This window comes from Podarcis liolepis, assembly GCF_965112155.1.
Source record: "Podarcis liolepis genome assembly, chromosome: 2".
NCBI classification, from domain to species: domain Eukaryota; kingdom Metazoa; phylum Chordata; class Lepidosauria; order Squamata; family Lacertidae; genus Podarcis; species Podarcis liolepis.
Genome location: NC_139555.1, coordinates 27,088,505 through 27,107,598, shown reverse-complemented (window position 1 = coordinate 27,107,598; position 19,094 = coordinate 27,088,505). Strand labels below are relative to the sequence as shown.

At 43.8% G+C, this 19,094-nt stretch overlaps 1 protein-coding gene across 4 annotated transcripts; it reads right to left on the bottom strand.

Annotated features, from left to right (window-relative positions):
* Positions 1-131: 131 nt before the first annotated feature.
* On the bottom strand, positions 132-18,061 carry COG1 (component of oligomeric golgi complex 1). Of its 4 annotated transcripts, none has more exons than XM_083489920.1 (15): positions 17,518-18,033; positions 15,637-15,881; positions 13,397-13,578; positions 11,145-11,315; positions 10,889-11,045; positions 9,458-9,668; positions 8,005-8,793; positions 6,939-7,085; positions 5,717-5,878; positions 4,120-4,247; positions 2,808-2,916; positions 1,659-1,768; positions 1,490-1,568; positions 1,089-1,129; positions 132-293 (listed from the first exon to the last, which is right to left on the bottom strand). In XM_083489920.1, exons 1-15 carry the CDS (start codon positions 17,863-17,865, stop codon positions 272-274), a joined length of 2,901 nt encoding a protein of 966 aa, XP_083346046.1. In that variant the 5' UTR covers positions 17,866-18,033; the 3' UTR covers positions 132-271. The 4 variants fall into 4 exon arrangements, with proteins under 4 accessions (XP_083346046.1, XP_083346048.1, XP_083346045.1 ...); XM_083489922.1 differs by having other exon boundaries at positions 17,409-17,565; XM_083489919.1 differs by lacking the exon at positions 1,089-1,129 and having other exon boundaries at positions 17,518-18,061.
* Positions 18,062-19,094: the final 1,033 nt, after the last annotated feature.

The window sequence follows — 19,094 nt, the reverse complement described above, 5'->3', positions numbered from 1 at the left end:
AAATAGATGTTTTCTGTTAATAGCTTCAAGTTACCTAAGCAAGGGTCCAGTCTCTTTGGCAGTAAGTATCAAAACTTAAATTCCACTCCGTTAAGTTATGCTGAAGTAGATGCTTTTTACAATGCCAAAAGTACAGTCATTCACATTTTATTGAATCATTTGGTCATGCTAGAGAGCCAGCCAAGTTTAAATAAAGATGGTGCTGCTGTGTCCTCCTCCTCAGCTGCAAGCTGCCTGAACAGGGAGCCAGGGCGGAACGTCTCTTCTGCTCTTAGAAGGGCAGCAGCTGGGATCTGTTAAATTAGCAAAAGAAAGTCAGTAACCTAGGCTTTCTTCCTTTTTAAGCTGGCTTGCATTCAGAGCAGGCTAATTAGTAGCTACATAAAACCAGACAAGGGGTGGGGGGTTAATATGTGCAGTTCTCTGTGTAGCAGAGAGAACTGTAGAAACAATCACCCTTGCCTTGAAGCCTTTAGGCGTGTTCAGGAAATTTTACACTTCCCTTGTAGGCTTTTGAGACACAGAAACACAGTCTGCTGCTCAAAGTGCCTCCTACTCCCAACTCCACTTACGGCAACCATCAATAACTTCCTAGGTAAGCGGGCTGACATGTTAAGTCCATTTTCTTACCTACAGTAGTAGCTTTCCCTTATTTTGAAAGGCTTACTCTATTCCTACAGGGAAGGAGCATCATAATGGCAAGCAGAAAGGGAGGCAATTTTGCTTATGTAGTAGTGTCTTACATTACCAGTCAGTTCATTTTAGTCTAAAATTAGGTTCATTAAAATGTATGTCCAAACATAACCCCGCCATAGCAACAGATGCTTCTGATATTTAACGTGTGAATTTCTTTACATACTGAGAACTTTAGACCTCTTTGTCCACCCTTCCCTGCAGCAGCTTCTAGGGTGTAGTTGCATGGCAATACAGAAGGAAACCCATGCCAGCTGCTAGTATGCAGTCAATTTCTCATATGTAAACTTGGTAAGTTTGACAGCAGCTATCAAGTTCTATAGCTACATAAGCAAGCCTTAGCACAGAAGCCTACAAAGGAGAGGAAGCCACTCAATTCACACATGCATTAATACCCCAGCAAGATTTCTTCAGGGGTTACTTGGTCAGCATCATACTAGAATGAAGGGTACAAGACAGTTAGATTAATCACTCCTTTAACATACCTTACTATTATTAGAGATAAGCTGTCAATGTGTAAGTCTGTACTAACAATATATGCTAATGTTGCTATCGACTCCTATACACAATTTGACAAACTATTTAACTAATTCATCTTCAAACCTAGAAAAGTATATGCTACTCCTGAAGTGCCCAAAGGAAATTGTGGCATGAGTTTCTGATTTTTTTTAAAAAAAACCTAACAGCAGCACCCTGGGCTCCCTAGGAAAATATTAGCATTAACATTACCATTACCAGTGCAACTAAACAGTTGGCAAGAGTGGAGAAAACCATAAGCTAGAATAAAGGGACAAACCTGAGCCTTCTGTTCAGTGTTTCTCATAGCTGATTTAGTCTTGCGTGAGCTTGACATGCTGAGTGGCAACAGCCCAAATCTGAAAAAAAGAAAAAAGTGGTAAGATGTTTTGCCCCCCCACGTGCTTTGTTTCACGGACTTCCTATTGCCTATAGCATGAGTCACTTACCTGATTTGACTAGATGCTAGAGGTAGGATGTTATGTAATTCTTGAGAAGTTAAATTACTGCTTCGGCTGGTGTACTGGTTCTCTGCCCCTGTTAATAAGCCAAACAGGACCTAGAGGAGCACAGAAAAAGGTAATTGCTTGGTTGTGGTGGCAGTACAGTGGTACCTTGGGTTACAGACTCTGCTAACCCAGAAATAGTACCTCGGGTTAAGAAATTTGCTTCAGGATGAGAACAGAAATCGTGTGGTGGCGGCAGCGGGAGGTCCCATTACCTAAAGTGGTGTCTCAGGTTAAGAACAGTTTCAGGTTAAGAACGGACATCTGGAACGAATTAAGTTCTTAACCTGAGGTACCACTGTAGATGTAACTGCCAAGTGCTCAGTGAACCAGAAATAGAATTTATTAGATTGGAAAGCAGCAAAGGAAGCAATTATTATTATTATTATTTATACCCCGCTGATCTGGCTGAGTCTCCCCAGCCACTCTAGGCGGCTTCCAATCAAGTGTTAAAAACAATACAGCACTGAATATTAAAAACTTCCCTAAACAGGGCTGCCTTCAGATGTCTTTTAAAAAGGAGATAGCTGTTTATTTCCTTCACATCTGAAGGGAGGGCGTTCCACAGGGCAGGTGCCACTACCGAGAAGGCCCTCTGTCTGGTACCCTTAAACAAACACAAGGCAAACTCTTAACTGTCAACCTGGCCATTTGTGTTTAAAACAAACGTTTCCCTCTCCCCCAGGATTTCAGGTTCACTTTTATATCACTTGGGGATAGGTGTTTGCCTACTATGAGGCATGAACTTCCAAGGATAAAATCCATACAATCTCATGGGATATTTTTGGTTTTGGTTATTCAGGAGACAAACGATGCTTTGATTCTGAGTGCTGCAAATAATTGAGAACTATTGGACTGCATGATCAAAGTATACCCTAAAATGTGCTTACATGCTTATACCACTATCCAGCTGTATACATACACAACCCTTTCCCCCTTGGTTTTCATTATTGTACTGGTTCTATGAATTGCTAAGGAACAAAGTGCAAAAGACCATTTCTATGTGTTTAATTTTACCAAGTAAAGCACCCTATCTTTAAGTACAGTAGCCAAACATAATTGCAACAGTTATGTTCTTTTGCCTGAACTTACAGAGGTCCGCTGCACCAGACGATTAAGGTTGCTGTTTAAATGTGGTGTAAAGACATCCAAGTCGAAGGGATCTATATAACTTTCCAGAAAGTCTATCTCTTTCTCAATTCTGAAACAGAGGGAGTAATGTTTATATCGGACAGAGATACATTTTTGACAGTCAACAAGAAAAGACTGATGTGAAAACAAAAAAAGCAGGCATTCAATCATTTTCCAACCATAGTAATGAAATGATTAACAGGATCCTGTGCTGAGCTATTTAAAAGTCCATTAATGCAATGAGAACAGAGTTTAACATTTTTAAAGCTAAATTCTGGTTTCCGGTTACAGTTGAACTGATGCCTTACAAGCCAGAGGAATAACTTAAAACGTTCCAAATACATTTTATATAGCAAGATGCCCTGTTTCTAACAAGCTGCCTTAATGTAACCTTTCCTTGAAACTACTGAGACTGTCCCCCTTTCTGGAATCACTGCTGTGCCCTGTGTGTACAGATCTGCAAGATTTCTGACAAGGACTTCTGTTAAATGGCTCCTTATTTAAGAATTGTTCTGTTACAAAACTTTATGCACAGATTATAGAATTTGGGGAGCATCTTGCTACTCATGATTGCTGTTGTGGGCCCTCTTCTAGTGCTCCTTCTTTCTGCAAATGGAAAGAGTGAGATACAGGTTTGCTTGGTTTTTCTCCAGCCAGCCTCATCTGCTTGTATCCCTGCCCTAAGCTATGGACTGATCTGCATCCAAGTGTATACCCTACCCGCTTCAGCGTAATTTATTATCAATCCATGAACAGCACTGACTTTGAGTAAGTAGTGGTTACAATCAGAGCTGGTACGAAAATATTAAATTACCTAGATTCAGCTCTGCACAGGTGAGAGAAAATAGCTGAGATATCTAGGCAAGTTACAGATAGGTAGCCGTGTTGGTCTGCCATAGTCAAAATAAAAAAAATTTCTTCCAGTAGCACCTTAAAGACCAACTAAGTTAGTTCTTGGTATGAGCTTTCGTGTGCATGCACACTTCTTCAGATACATCTGATGGTGTATCTGAAGAAGTGTGCATGCACACGAAAGCTCATACCAAGAACTAACTTAGTTGGTCTTTAAGGTGCTACTGGAAGAAATTTTTTTTATTATATCTAGGCAAGCAAGTCTGAGCCTACTAGCCCTGCATATAGCCTCACATACACACTGATATATCAGCGCAATGTGCCTAGAGCACAAAGGGTGCAATAACATTTTGAGGTTTGCAAAGGGAATAAAAAATAAACCCACTGTTGAAAACACTCAACTCTTGACAGAGCACTGTACCTGGAATCCTGCTTGTTTCTGCTGCCTTTCATATCTTCACTCTTAGTTGTCAGGACTATATTCAGATACCGAAGATCATACAAGAGTTGCAACGCCCTGTTCTGAGTGATGGGTAACTTCCCTTCTTTCTAGAAACAGATAGGGGAAGAAAAAATAAGGTTGATTCTTAAGCAAATGCCTAGGCCAGCAGTCCTCACATATATTTAAAGTTTCATCAACAATCACTTTAAGCATCTAGATTATGTAGTCCTGTGCCCAAAATACTACAAGTAGTCCCCTGATAGTCACACTAGTGTTTGAAAATGTTTATTAGGCCCCTGTGAACCTGGGTTTTTGTTTTTTTGTTTTAAATCTCATAGCAGAGATAGCCAAAGAATCGCAGCACTTACATACAGAAGGTAGAGCACGGACAGTTGTAGAACATCTCAATTTATTCAGTGCCCGTATTTTAGACTTACCTGTAACTGCTTGTGTGCGAGTATGCAAAGTGATCTCACACTGTTACAAACATACAGGTTTTCCCCATGGAATCACACCCTCCCCCATTAAGAACTTCAACTCTATGAGAAAGACCCACGTAATCTGACCTGCTCCTGTAGTTGCATCATTCAGATGCTTCCCCATAAAATGTCAGATCATTGCATGGAGAAGGGTCTTCACTCAGGGTGCAATTCAACATGTTACTCTTCCAATCATTTCCTCTGTGCAAGTATTTCAGCTTGCCAGACAGAACACTACCCCTCCCCTCTCCCTGCTTGTTTTGAGGGTTCTCCCACCCCAAGCCAATTGCAGGTGGCAGGGGAGCCCTGTTATGTAGGGCTTCTGCTGACTGGACTGGTTAGGTGAATCCTGCCCTATGTTAACTGAGCTGCTCCGAGATTGGCTGTCTACCATAGAAGAGGTGAAAGCAAGATTAATGCCACAGTCAAACGCATACATACTTGTAAGTAGCGCCAATTCCAATCAGATTTATTCATGGACAAAGATGCTATCAGGCTTCTAGTATACTTTTTTAGTACTGACCTGGGAGTTCAAGTGCTGCTATGAAAATGCGCAAGGACTAATGGTTTGCTGTAAGCCAACATTACTGATTCTCAGAGTAGGTCCACTGAAATTAACGGACATGACCAATTTAGGCCTATTATTTTATTATTTACTTAAACTTAATAGTTTATTGCTGCACAAAAAGGTCTCCAAGCAACTTAACAAAACTTTCAGTGGTCTGTTCTGAGTACAACTTGGTTAGTGACAAAACAGTGCAATTAAAGTCCCAAAAGATACACCCTTCACTTTTTCAACTAGCGAGATGGTCTGAAGGGACAGAATGTGTCACCCTCCAAATGTTGTTGAACAACCACTGGCTACACTGACTGGGGCTGATGGGCACTGAGCTCAGCAACATCTGTGGGCACCACATTGGCTGCTCCTGCGTTAGAACTTTCCCCATGAGCGAGCCTTGCAAAGCGGGAGCCAATCAATAGTTTTGCTCTTGACAATTCACATTTTTCATTTCCTGGGTTTTTGAATACACACTTGGAGCAGGACTATCAATCTAGTCAAACACTGTGCAGTGGTCCACAGACCCCCAACAACGCACCTTTTCCTGGCTCGCTCCTGACAATTTTTCATAGCCAGCTAATACTTCAGTCATACAATTCTTCAGTAGTTCTTGCAAGGTGACCTTGGGAAGGGTATGGCCTCCAACTCGATTGACTTCTTGGCACAAACCGAAGAGGAGGGACTGGACACACCATGATGGCTGTGAAGAATACCAGTGGTGGAAACGTTATGTTTTCTTGAAAGGACAAGTGTTTGTTTTTTACTTTGCCAGCTCCATACTCCGTTTGACAGTGACAATTACCCTGAACTGCATAAAGTGGTATTACAAATCAAGGGTGGCAACTTGTGGCCCTCCAAATGTTGGATTTCAAATCCCATCAGCCCTTGCCAGCATGCTCAGTGGTCAGGGAAGATGGAAGCTATAGTCTAACAACTTCTGGAAGACCACAGGTTAGCCACTCTTGCTATAAATCACCCTCCACCAGGTTAAGTCTACATATGAACCTTCTAAACTATGTCATCAAACTCTATACATTTCTAAGACTCAACAACACAAGTTGGTACAGTGGTGCCCCGCAAGACGAATGCCTCGCAAGACGGAAAACTCGCTAGACGAAAGAGTTTTCCGTTTTGGAGGTGCTTCGCTAGACAAATTTCCTATGGGCTTGCTTCGCAAGACGACAATGTCTTGCGAGTTCCTGCGGGGGTTTTTTCCTCCCCCCCCCTTTTTCTAAGCCGCTAAACCGCTTATCAGCTGATCCGATCAGCAGATAAGCCGCTAAAAGCCGCTAATAGCGCTAATCCGTCAATGGGCTTGCTTCGCAAGACAAAAAAACCGCTAGACGAAGAGAATCACAGAACGGATTCTTTTCGTCTTGCGAGGCACCACTGTACTAAATGTGCCTTCTTGGTATGAATGAATATCACTTAGACAGGGAGATAAGAGGAAAGAAGTGGGGCTTCTATGCTTCCAATCCACTTGAAACTGGAGGCAGGTGTTGGAACCTAATGACTGTGATTCCTCTTCTCTAGAGGTATGATCGGGGAAAAAGAAAATCAAACCAAGTGGCTATCAGAACCCCACTTTTGTAACATTCCCCAATCTTCTCAGAAAAGGCACTGAGGAGATTTGGGCTTCAGTCTCAGCTCTGCTACTGGGTTATTGTGCACATTTGAATATCAGTTCTCCTTTCCCATATGTAAACTGAGAACACTGTACAGACTAACAGTTTGTGTGCATCTTACTGCTTTCCACCCACCTGCACAGGGAGCCGTATCTTGGACTTTACACTACTTCCAGTCTCAGTCTCTTCTTCAATTTCAATCTCTTCCCAGTTGGTGGCTGTTGCCAGAATGGATCCAGCTTGACCCTTTAACAATGACTGTGTGAACCCCTGAACCAGGACCTAGTGTAAAATACGAATAACAGCAGCAGGACAGTGTCAGAACCAATCTTTTTATGCCCAAGTGAGATTTGGGGCCCACAGGTTGTCAGCATGCAACTATCACAGCATCATTTTTCACATATGAAATTTCTGAAAACTGCCATTTGCCATTCTGGCACCATAAGTGTCCTACCAAATTCCATTCCTTCATTTCAAATCCTTTATTTTATTTTAGTACTATTTCTACCCAAAATTAATTATTATGTGAAGCAATTTCTTTGGCCTTAGCATGCTGAGAGGCAGACACGGATATGGAGGGAAGCATGGAAAAAATAGGCATAATCAGCCCTGATTTTAGCCAAATCCTGCTTTGCTATCTGAGCTAAATGTCATGTCACAGCTCTGGTGAGGAAACATGGAAAAGCCAAGGATCTTCATTGCACTCTAGTAGAATTCAAGACATTTCTGCACACAAGAGAATACTGCTCAGACATTTCCCTGCCTTTTTACAATCTGTTGCAGATTTCAAACATCTACTAACAGGGTCCCCACAAAGCAGGGGTCAGCAAGGTTTACCTTGCCTGGACCTGATCGGTCCCACAGAGATCCCTCCGTGGGCCGGATCGCACGCACTCTTGTGATTTCCGGCATCTGTGCATGCACAGACATGATTTCCAGCACCGCTGAAGCGAGTCACTGCGCCAGTTTAGTGCAGTGCGCCGGGACTTGCCGAGCAGGCGGCTCGGTTCTGGGGCAGCTCGTGGGCCGGTTAAACGGCCTCCAAGGGCCACTTCCAGCCCAGGGGCCGCACGTTGCTGACCCCTGCCACACACACAGCATTTGTTCTTATGGTAAGGTGGGAGGCATTGGATGCAGTAAAAAAACAAGCCAAAGCACAAGAGGAAAGGGATATCCCACCACCTTCAAGACAGACACTCACTTTAGCAACAGCTGTGCTCCAAATCCGATAGGCAGACAGGCTATCCTGCAGCAACCGTTCTTTTAATTCTTGCCATTTAGCCTTTATGGGATTCACCTCTTGAGTTTTCCCTTTCCCAACCTTTTTCAAAGGCCAAGGCTCCCTCAGAACACTTTCTGTGTAACCTGATTTACCCAGAATGCACTGCTTCAAATGCGGGCATAACTCCCCCAACGATCGGCAGAGCCGTGCCATGAAGAGAACGGTGTTGATTTTGGGGTTGTGCAAAGCATCTGCACATCCTTGAAGTATGTCCTGAGCCTGATGCAGCTCTTCCCTAACACAACCCAGCACATAATCCACACAGCTGATGCAGTGGCTGCGCAACAGTTCTTCTACTGTGCCTGCATCAGCAAACCTGTCAAAGGCAGAGTTCCTGGGTTGAACACGCAGAGCATCCTTAGGCAGAGAGGAGTCAGAGGGCAAGTAGGACAGAAGGTCCTCCAACTTGGCCTTCAGCTTAGAATCCAGAGCGCTGCAGAAGCTTTGAACTCGTGGGCTGTGGGCCTGGGCCTTCATGGATAACCCACTCTTGGTGAACTGACTGCGGTTCGCCACACTGATCCAGGCTGCATCGGGTGGCAAGTCATTTGGATTCTCTGACCATAAGAAAGAGGCCATGTTATGTTCAAATAGCATATGTTTGTTGTGGGCAGATGCATCGACCTTGGCTTCAAGTTCCTGTACAGACGCAACAAGGAGCTCCTTGGAGCTGCTGGAGATGTCATCAAATCCTTCCTTTGTCAGCGTCTGGAAAAGAAAAACTCATTACACCGAGACAAAAGCTGGTGCATCACCACAGACCCAACCAGAAGCATGGGAATGCTTTTAAGATATAGCAGGAAATGGCAGGGTACACACAAACTCCAACATTCAGGTTTTGAGGAATGTCCTTGAGATCTGCCCCCCCCTTTAACCCCCCAAAGTTCTTCCCAAAGTTCCACTCAAAATTGATGTCAAAGGAACCAATGCACAGTTAAACCAAATTAGAAAAGTGGTAAGCATAAAAAGTATATTGCTACCAAATATGTAGTCAAATGGGTTTCTGATCTCTAGAAAGTAAACATGAAGATGTATCCAGGTACAAAGGATACATATATTATAATTATATACAATTATTATAAGAATAATTTCATCCAGTGTGGGTTAGGAGGAAACAGGAGGTTATGGGTGCTTTAGTATTTTGCTACAAATGATAAGAATCAGATGATAGTTCTATTCTGAACAAAGTTCCCTTTACACATAAAGAGAACCAGAGTGGAAATTTCCTAATACATCACAAACATCTCTGAACTAGTCCTACACAGGAGTAGCTATTGTCCAAAACCAAAAAGCTCAATTTCCATGGCAAATAATATTTTTGCTTAGTTTGTTAACCTTTAAGCTACCTAGCCCAACTGTGACAATATATTACCTGTAATCTGTCCAAGAAAAGCTGTTGTAACAAATCTTCCCAAAAAAAGATGGGTTTGTCAAGGAGTCGGTGACATACTGTCTCCCAGTTCTGACTCATGGACTCACTGGTGAGCAGTTCCCACACAGCATCACGAATTCCAGCCAGACCTTTAAGGCTCTTCACATAAACCAGCAAGTTTGTGATCCCAGATCTGATGTCATCATTGCACCTGAAAGAAATGCTAGGAGATGAGTCGCTGCCTGAAGGACTCCCTTGGGAGTTACTTTTCCCTGCACAATAATTGCAGAGCCACTACTACTTCCTGCATAGTAATTAAAAGCTGCATTGAAAAATACTCATCTGCTTACGTGAATTGTGGCCTTTACTGAATCAGGTAAAACAGGGGTCAAACAGGCGCAGCTAGGAGCCAATGTGATGGCAAAGGGTAAAAATAAACTCACACTCTCCCTGAACAAAGGATGATGGGTAGGTGAAGTGTCACAATCTTGTAAATACAGATAAAATTATGAAGAACTCAAAATAGGCACTTATCTTTCACTAGTGTTTTAACACAGCAGTGTTCTCAGGAAGAGAGTTCAAATATACTGAGCGTCCACTTGTGTGGTGACTGGAGCATAAGAGGAAGAGTACCCTTTTAAATTATCATGACAAAGAGTATAAATAGAGTTCAAATGTCCACCTTGCAGTGACAGAAAACTAAAGCACAATATTTGGGTGGTAGGGTGGAGCAACTAAAATGACTTTCCATTGCTGCACCTTACCCAGAACTGAAATCGGGCAGGACAAAGATAAGGATGGGACTGTGCAGGTGCACTGACGGGAATGCCGGATTGGCTTCACCTGTAAACCTGTGGACCCCAATCTGACCAAGGTAAGGTACAATGATGCTGAGAAGGCAGCACTACCTGGCTAGTTAGGGCTGCCAGATGGACGATAATTATCCCAGAGAACCCAGAGGCAGCAGGAAGCAAATGAGACCAACAGAAGGCCATATTCCACAATCGTTAGGGTGCTACAAAATATCTAGGTACACTTTTGAAAGCTGCATCTTTTTCTTAATTTGTTCAATCTATGGAATTCAGGTAATCAGTACCAACCACCAGTGCTTTTTTTCTGGGGGAACGCATACCCCTAAACATTTTGTAAATCTAATGGGGGAAGAAACTAAAAATTTATATTTTTTTAGTTTCTTCTCTAGCACAGTGAATCATCAGTTCCGTTGCTACCCCCAATGGCGACCTCATTTCCTGCCACAGTGTTTCCTGAATCTCAGACGGAATGAGAGTACCACTAAACATTTTTTTAGAAAAAAAGCACTGGCAACCACAATGATTTTCACACAACCAGAGTTTTACCCAAGTCTACAATGGACCAGGCAAAGTGCTTTTCAATCGGATCACGATGGCAAAGCTAGTTCCTCAGACTCACATATTGATCCATTTCTGAAGTGTATCTCTAAGGTAATCCTGGCTAATAGGATGTGCCAGAGTTCTGAGTGTTGGCTGGAATTCTGCGATGGAAGATGGCAAATATTTGAATGAGCTGCTCAGCTTGGTTTCTTCCTTCAAAGCTGTGATGCCCTTACCTAGGGGAGAAAAGAGGTCAGGCTACTGAGGATTAAACTAGGCCCTGACCAGCGATAACATGCTAATTTTGCATAGTCCCTACCAGTTTTGCTGCTCACCTGCTGGATGCTGGCTTGTGATGGTCTCCAGGGTTGAGAAGAGCAAGCCACAGGGAAGAGATGGGTCTGGAGGCATTCCCTCTGGCAGGGAATAGAAGAGGGCATGTGCTTGATACAGGGTTGTGGCTAGCAGCTCCACCAAGGAACAAACTTGCGCTTTAATGCCAGCATCTGGTTAAAAAAAGAGCCAGTGAATAATAGCAGCCATTTTGCAAGGTAGAAATATTGTGCTCATAGATAGACACCTTCTGCGTTGCAACTGCTGCTCCGGGGTTGCAAAGAAAAAAAGTATCATTTGATGGTTAACATATTTCCATATCCTCAAAATTCAACTGGGGGCAGGAGAGGAGAAACAGCAGTTTTAAAATGTTATCCAAACAACAACCGCAATTTAAGAAGGATGTTGACAAGCTAGAACATGTGCAGAAGAGGGCAACCAAGATGATCAAGGGTTTGGAAACTAATCCTTATGAGGAGCGCTTGAAGCAGCTGGGTATGTTTAGCCTGGAAAAGAGGAGACTGAGAGGAGATATGATAGCCATTTTCAAATATCTTAAGGACTGTGACATGGAAGAGGGAGCATGCTTGTTTTCTCCTGGAGGGCAGGACTCGAGGCAATGGCTTCAAGTTACAGGGAAGTAGATTTAAGACTAAACAAGTAGAAGAACCTTCTGAAAGTAAGAGCTGTTCAACAGTGGAGCAGACTCCCACGAGAGGTAGTCAACTCTCCTTCCTTGGAGGCTTTTTAGCAGTGATTGGATGGCCATCTGTCATGGATGCTTTAGCTGAGATTCCTGCATTGCAGGGAGTTGGACTAGATGACCCTTGGGTCCCTTCCAACTCTCAAGATTCTAAGATTCTAACTTTAACAATTTCCCCCCCAAAACTCAATTTATCTCTAATGCAAACTTAGGTGTTCCTGCAGGCAATAGAATTAAGTGGACACCAGTACTCAATCTAGCGCTGACTCACCTTCATGCAGATGACTTAAGGACTATTCATACTCTATTATCTCAGTTACCTCTGCTGCTGAGGCTATAAATTTATTTAAGATTTTGACTGACAGGTTGCAAGACCACTTGAGAACTGAGATCAAGAACAGTGGCTCAAGAAGATCAATGGGATCTTCCAGCCAGTTCGACAAAGAGTGCAAGCAGGCTAAAAGCCAGCTGAAGAGAGTTTACTGTAAATACAGGAACTCTAATTTACCCCTCTTAATTAATTAATATGTTTCCCTCAGACAGAAGTATAAACTCCTGCTTAAGATGGGGAAAAACAGAAAGCAGAAAAACACGCTTGGCATATCTTAATAAAGGCCCCTCACGATAAGGACATCTGCCTCTTCTGGCATACAATATCAGGCCTGCTGGAGAATACTTGTAATGTTCCAGTGTGTACTATCAGATGCAATATTATCACTCTATCATGGGCAGGATGATGAGGTCAACCAAAAACCAGAATCTTTGGAAAACTTACCAGACTGGCCTCCAGTATCTATAACTGAGGCCAAGAACCTTAATTTCACAGTTTAAAAATAATAAAGCACCAGGCATAGACTATTTGCCCCCAGAACTGCTGAAATCTAACATCGACTGGTGGGCCTCCCTGCTGGCAGTAATATTTTCACTTATTGATTCATCTGGGTTATTTCCTGAAGTTTGGGCCACAGTGGTAGTCATCCCTACATTCAAAAATGGCCTTACATCCAATCCGGCTAGTTAATAGACCCTTCTAGTTATTACTTCTACTTTAGGATTAGAAATACATGAATATTGCTGTGAAATAATCCCAAAACTACAGTAGTCTCAAGTGAACTACTGTTAGTGACTTCTCCAAAGACAAGGCAGATATATAGCCATTACTTTATTAATGGGGTGGGGAAACACTGACATCTCTGAAACTAATAAATTGCCACTGACATTTATTCAGTGTAGGAATAAGTCTGCTTAGTGTCCATCTGATGGAAGAAACAAAGGTTTAGACCAGGGAAGTGGCCTGAGATGGTACAGTGATACCTCTGGATACGATTTTAATTCATTCTGGGGGTCCGTGCGCACCCCAAAACATTCGTAACCAGAAGTGCCTGTTCTGCACAGGTGCACGGGCGGTAGCCTGCTTCTGCGCAGGCGTCAAAAGCCTTCCCATTATTTCTGGGTTTGCCGCATGTGTATCCTGCAGGATACGCAACAAGGGCAGTACGTAACCCGAGGTAACTGTACACTGATTTAGATGAAAATTTCACTTGCACTCACCATGATGGGGCTGATCCAGAAGCTGCTGAATTGCAGATTTCCTGGCCAGCAGGAAGTCAGCAAGAGCCTGGCGTGGAGAACTCCCCTCAAGAAGCATGGCTGAACACAATGCCTCTGCTACGGCTTGGTCCAAAACAGTCTGGCATTTCAGTAGCAACTTGCTCTCATGTAGGATTGTTGACCTAATTGGTAGACAAAGGAGGCACCGTCAAGAGGTGTGCTGTGCAACACTCAATGAAGAAATGTAAAGTTCAAAACAAGAATCAGTGGTGGGAAATGATAGCTTAGAGCTGCATAACATCATAAAGAAAGTGGTAGCTATTTTACTTCTCTTGCCTAACTGAAGGGAGCTTTGGGTGAATAATAACTCGGATCTATGTTAATAGACTAAAAAGTGATATTAAAGCTATTATGCTGTGGATGCAAACCCCTTTCATCAGCGTGGCTAGGACCAATTCCAGTTTGCTCCTCTCTTCCTAGAATTGCCTTCAGCAGCAGCCATTCCAATTGGCCACATATTAGAAAAGGGCAAGTTAGTAAAAGCGTCATACACCATCAGCTCAGCTGGTCCCTCTTCCCAAAACTGTTTCCTGCAGTGACCATGCTGCCTGGTAATTATGTAACTCCATTATGTACAGTATGAAAGAGATGGCACTCAACTGCACAATCCTGTTCAGAAGTAAGTCCCACTTAATTCTTGGAGCTAACTCAAAGGCAAATGGGTACAGAACTGTAGCAGGTATATGCTTATCTTCCTTTTCACTCTATTTTTTTATTTTCTTTTTAAAAATATGTCTGTTAGATTTTTTTAAACCATCACTATATCCAACATTTTTAGTGCTTTGGCAAGACAGTGGCATATGTGGAGTACACATTTCATAAAGCCAACAGCAATAAGGGTCAGAGATAGACCTAAATATAATGTACAGTCCCAAAGGTTCCTGATCTTCTTCCTTCTCCCAAAAGTATTAGATAAAAAAACCTAAACAAAGAACACCAATCTAGATGGACAACCAAATCTAACACAGCATACTAATTTTAGGCTTATCATCAATCCTCCGAGGGAACGCATTACAACCAGCAGAATGACCTGAAGCAAGTGTCTAGAATGGATGCAATCCATTTAGAAGATTGTGTGTGTATGTGGTGTGTGTGGTGTGTGTGTGTGTGTGTGTGTGTGTGTGTGTGTGTGTGTAAAGTAAGCAATCAATATTCATGTGAAATGTCCAACTCAAACATCAGGGAAGTTTTAATAAATGGCTCTGGTGCAACCAAAACAAACTTCTCCCAGATTCTACAGTAATTTGCATGCATAACATAATCCAAAAGCTAGGGCTAAGCAATACATAGCTCCAGATAGTCTCCGCAATGGAGTCAATCATATTTTCGACTTAGCCATAAGGCAGAGGAGCTGTTGCAGAAACTGACTGGAGCTGCAGCTTCTAAACCAGAAATGTGTATGTACCCATTTACTCACACACCTGCTTCTGTTGCAATGTCAGAACTTTTGGCAGCCCTCAGGAGCCTATCCAATCACCAACACACACTTGGTTCAGTTTTCCATAAGGAAAGCAAGAGATAGAACTGAACACATCCTAGAGACTAATTTTTCAGGGGCAACTTGGGAAACAATTTGAATATTGTTTGTTTAATTTTTTGAACTCTCTACTTCCTTGTAGAGGTTCAACAGCCAAGCTATGCAGCTTAAGCATACACTCACCTTAAGCATACTCTCATCACCGCTGAGTTTTAAAGTTTTAAGAACTGCACCCATTTATTGCTTGTCATAAATCCTTCACAACAATGGGTGGTAGAAATCAGATAGTAGAGATTCTCAGAATATTATGGAAACTGACAGATTTGCAGTTAAAATACCTTATTCTGTGCTTAGTGACAAAACTGCAGGACTATAGTTCTCTAAGCTACTTAGCAGCATCTTTTGTGTCTCTGATACCATTTCTAAGTCCAAGTTCTTGGGAGAGGAAGGCCTACTGTTCAAAATAAGCCTTTTTAAATTAATATTAACATTTTTATCTCACTTTCCACAAAGGCACGCAAAGCAGCTAACAAACCCCAACAGCATTTGCGGTAACATTTCACAGCAACTAAAACATTCTAGTTGTTTTCGAGGGCAGCCCTGTAGTTAAGTGTGTTACTGTAATCCAATCATGATGCAGCTAATGCATCACAGCAACAAGATGAGCAAAGCTAGAAGAAGACGAAATTGGCTGGCTACTTACCGGAAATGGCTAGCTGCAGCTACTTGTCGTGCAAGGATAGGAAAACGTGCCAGAATTGGGCTGTAGCTGGCGCCAGAAGAATCCAGCTGCAGGAGGCGCTGGAGGTGGCAGCATAGCAGGTACAACTGGGTGGCATATAAGTACTGAGAGGATTCCATAGCACTCCAGATTTTCTCAGGAATCTGCAGTAGTAGTTGGATCTGTGCTGCCAAACAGTAGAACTTCTCCTGTGACTGGCGTACTGCCTAGGTAGGGAAAAATACGTGCACCCTATGAAATAAATTGATGCACATACAGAAACTACTGGAGCATGGATTGAAAGCGTTTTGAAAAAGAGGAGATGTTGCTAGCATATATTCAGAATTATAGTTCATATAACTATATGCCACAGGGTTTGTTATATTAAGTGCACAGTTTACCCATGTTTACTAACTCAAAAAGGACAAAAGATTCCCGTAGGAGCTGTACTAGTAGATAAGCAACATGGGTAGCTAGCTACTTATAAGAAAGTTTATAATACGATCATGGAGGTTAAGGTATAAGTTAACATAACACATATCAGTTCTCTTTGCTACAGGGGCAAAAGTAGGCTTTATTTCACCGGGAACAAAGACCCAGTTTGGCACACAAACGCCACATATTTGCAAATGCACAAACACAGGCTGGAAGCCTCAATGGTGCCCTTCTGGAGGCTTCACCCAGGGCAAAAACCCCAGCTAGTTCCCACCTCTGCTTTGCTTTATTGGCTCTGCTTTGCTTTATTAATCTTTTACTTTGGAACGCTTACCTAGGAGCTCACCCATCAAAACACTGATCAGACTAACTCACTTTTCAAGTTTTAAATGATTCGCATTACCCAGATCATTTTCTGAATGATTCCAGTGCTATTTTCCTAGAAAAAAAGGTGCCAGAACTCACCATGAACACCTCCCTTGTTCTCTTAAGAATGGCAATGGCGCCCACCTGAGAGGTGACAGAACTTTTTTCAGTTCCGGCTGAAAAAATAAAGCCCTGCCTGAACCTGTAGTGCGCTTATGTCTTCTCCTGCTTCCTCATACATTTTGATGGGTAGAATGTCTCTAACTAGCAAAGTTAACTGTTAATTAACGGGGGGGGGGGAGAGAGACAAAGGAAACCCCAAGCAGACACAAGTTTGGGAAACACTGCTTTAAACAACGTAACAGCTTCACATTGCCCTAGATAATTCCCTGAACGGCCTACAATGCACTTACACCTTCTCCTGCTTCCTCAATAGAGTAGGGAGCTTCTAATGAACAAAGGTGATTGTTAATTAATTGGGGGAACCCCCCCCCCCAGCGGGTAGTCTAGTGCTTCTCAAACCTTAGTCCCCAGCAGTTGTTGAGACTGCAACTCCCATCCTCCCTAGCCAGCAGGTCAGGGGTAGTAGGAGTTGTAGTCCAAAAACAGCAGGGTGTAGCCATGTCCTTCTTGTGGGGTGTGTATGTGTGTATATATGTGTGTGCGCGTGTATACACACACACACACACACACACACACAAACACACACACACACACACACACGTGTTATATATATATATATATATATAAAACCGTGACACCCCCATTCAACAACTTTGGTGTATCCCCTTTATAAAAACAAAAAAGCTCAGCAACTTTGCCTGTAAACCCCCACCACCACCCCGAACCAAAAAATAAATAAATCCATGAGATTGGGAAGCACTGTATTAAACGACGTAATGGCTTCCCAATCACCTCAGACCATTTCCTGAACCTGTGATGCACTTACTTACGGGAGTTGTAGTCCACCCACAGCAGCTGGCGGGAGCCAGGTTTAAGACAACCCCCCCCCCCACACACACACACGCCCTCCCCCCACCGCGCCCCTCAGCACGTCCCCACCTCAACCGCCGGCCTCCGCGCGGCGGGCTGGCCGTTATGAGGGGCGCCGCCCCCTCCGGCGCGTCCCTTGGCCCGCCGCTGCTGCAGCCCCTGCACGGCCTCCACGAGGTGCTCGGCGCTGAGCCGCATCTCGGCAATGGTGTCGGCCGCCTCGATGAGGTCCCGGTAGCGCTCGCCGACCATCTGCCGGAGCTCCTCCCGTTTGCCCTCGATGCCCGCGCGGACCTGCCGCTCCACGGCCCTCAGCTCCGCCACCGCGTGCGCCTCGAAGAGCGACTCGGCCGCCCCCGGGCCGCCCCGCTTCAGGGCGTCCAGCGCCGCCGCCTCGGCAGACGCCGTCGCCGCCATCGCCGTCGTCCCGCCGCCGCCTTTCCCTCAACCGGAACGGGCCGCGTCGCCTCCCGCCTCCCACCTCTGACGTGTCAACGTTCGCCATCTTTGACAGGGGCAAGGGCGCTTCTCGGCCCGGAAGGGCAGGCGAGATTTCCACTAGTTCAGCCTCGCGGGCGCCATCTTTGTGTAGGGCAGAGTCGTTGTCTCTCGGCTCTTAAAGGGAACCGAGCGTCTTCCGAACTCAATATTATTTCGTCTGTCGATGAAACTGTAGACGAGGCACAGATAAAAACCTGCAAAACAAGATATATATATTTTTTAAAAATAAAATTTTATTTCATAAATGTTAAAAAAAAAATCCTAAAATTTATGCACCACTTAAAAGGACCCCAAAGCGGTTTACAGAAAAGATAAAGCAGTGAAATCAAGAAAGAGTCACAACCATGCTTTAAAACATACAATAAGGTAAAATACTAAAACAAATCGAGTCACCTTTCTAAGCATCTAGGTAAGGCCTGTCTAAACAGGAATGTTTTAGTAGTGTTTAGCTTTGTCTTGTATCTGAAGACAATAAACACTTTGTTACTTAGAACTGTGTGGGAGAGGTTTGCCTTAACTGGAGAAGAAACATTTTCTGCTGGGAGCAGGAAACCTCTGAAGACTTTTCCAGGGCTCTTTATACTCTGCTGATGCATCAATGCACTATCTGATGTGACTTATGGACTCACTGTTAAGTTAGTGTTCATGGAAGACAATCATACTCCTATACAAGCGATTGCCAAAGAAGAAGAGAAAAATGAACTACCAGCCGACTTCTACAAGCACCCAGCGGTGACATAGCATGCAAAGAGCCCATTAAATACTGACAAGGTGCAATGGAAGCAGGATAGCTAGAACCCTGAACACAAGCATTCCATGCTTCAACCTTTTGTTGCAGTTTCCACTTGTAACCTAAATTGACCAGACCAGAGGTTGGCAACCTAAGGCCCATGGGCCGCTTCTGGCCCATGAGCTTCCTGGAACTGGCCCACGGCCATTCCGTGGATCGGCATGGGGATTCTGTGCTCCCCCCCCCCCATGGCACCATTTTCCCCCTCGCTGCAGGGACCAACTTCCAGGTCGGAAGAGCGCCGATGGAGGAGCCGGAAATAGCTTGAGCGCATGCACGGGCACACATGCTCCAGCCCACTGAAAGGTCTGCTGGGGAGTGGACCAGATCGGCCTCAAAAAACATTGCCGACCCC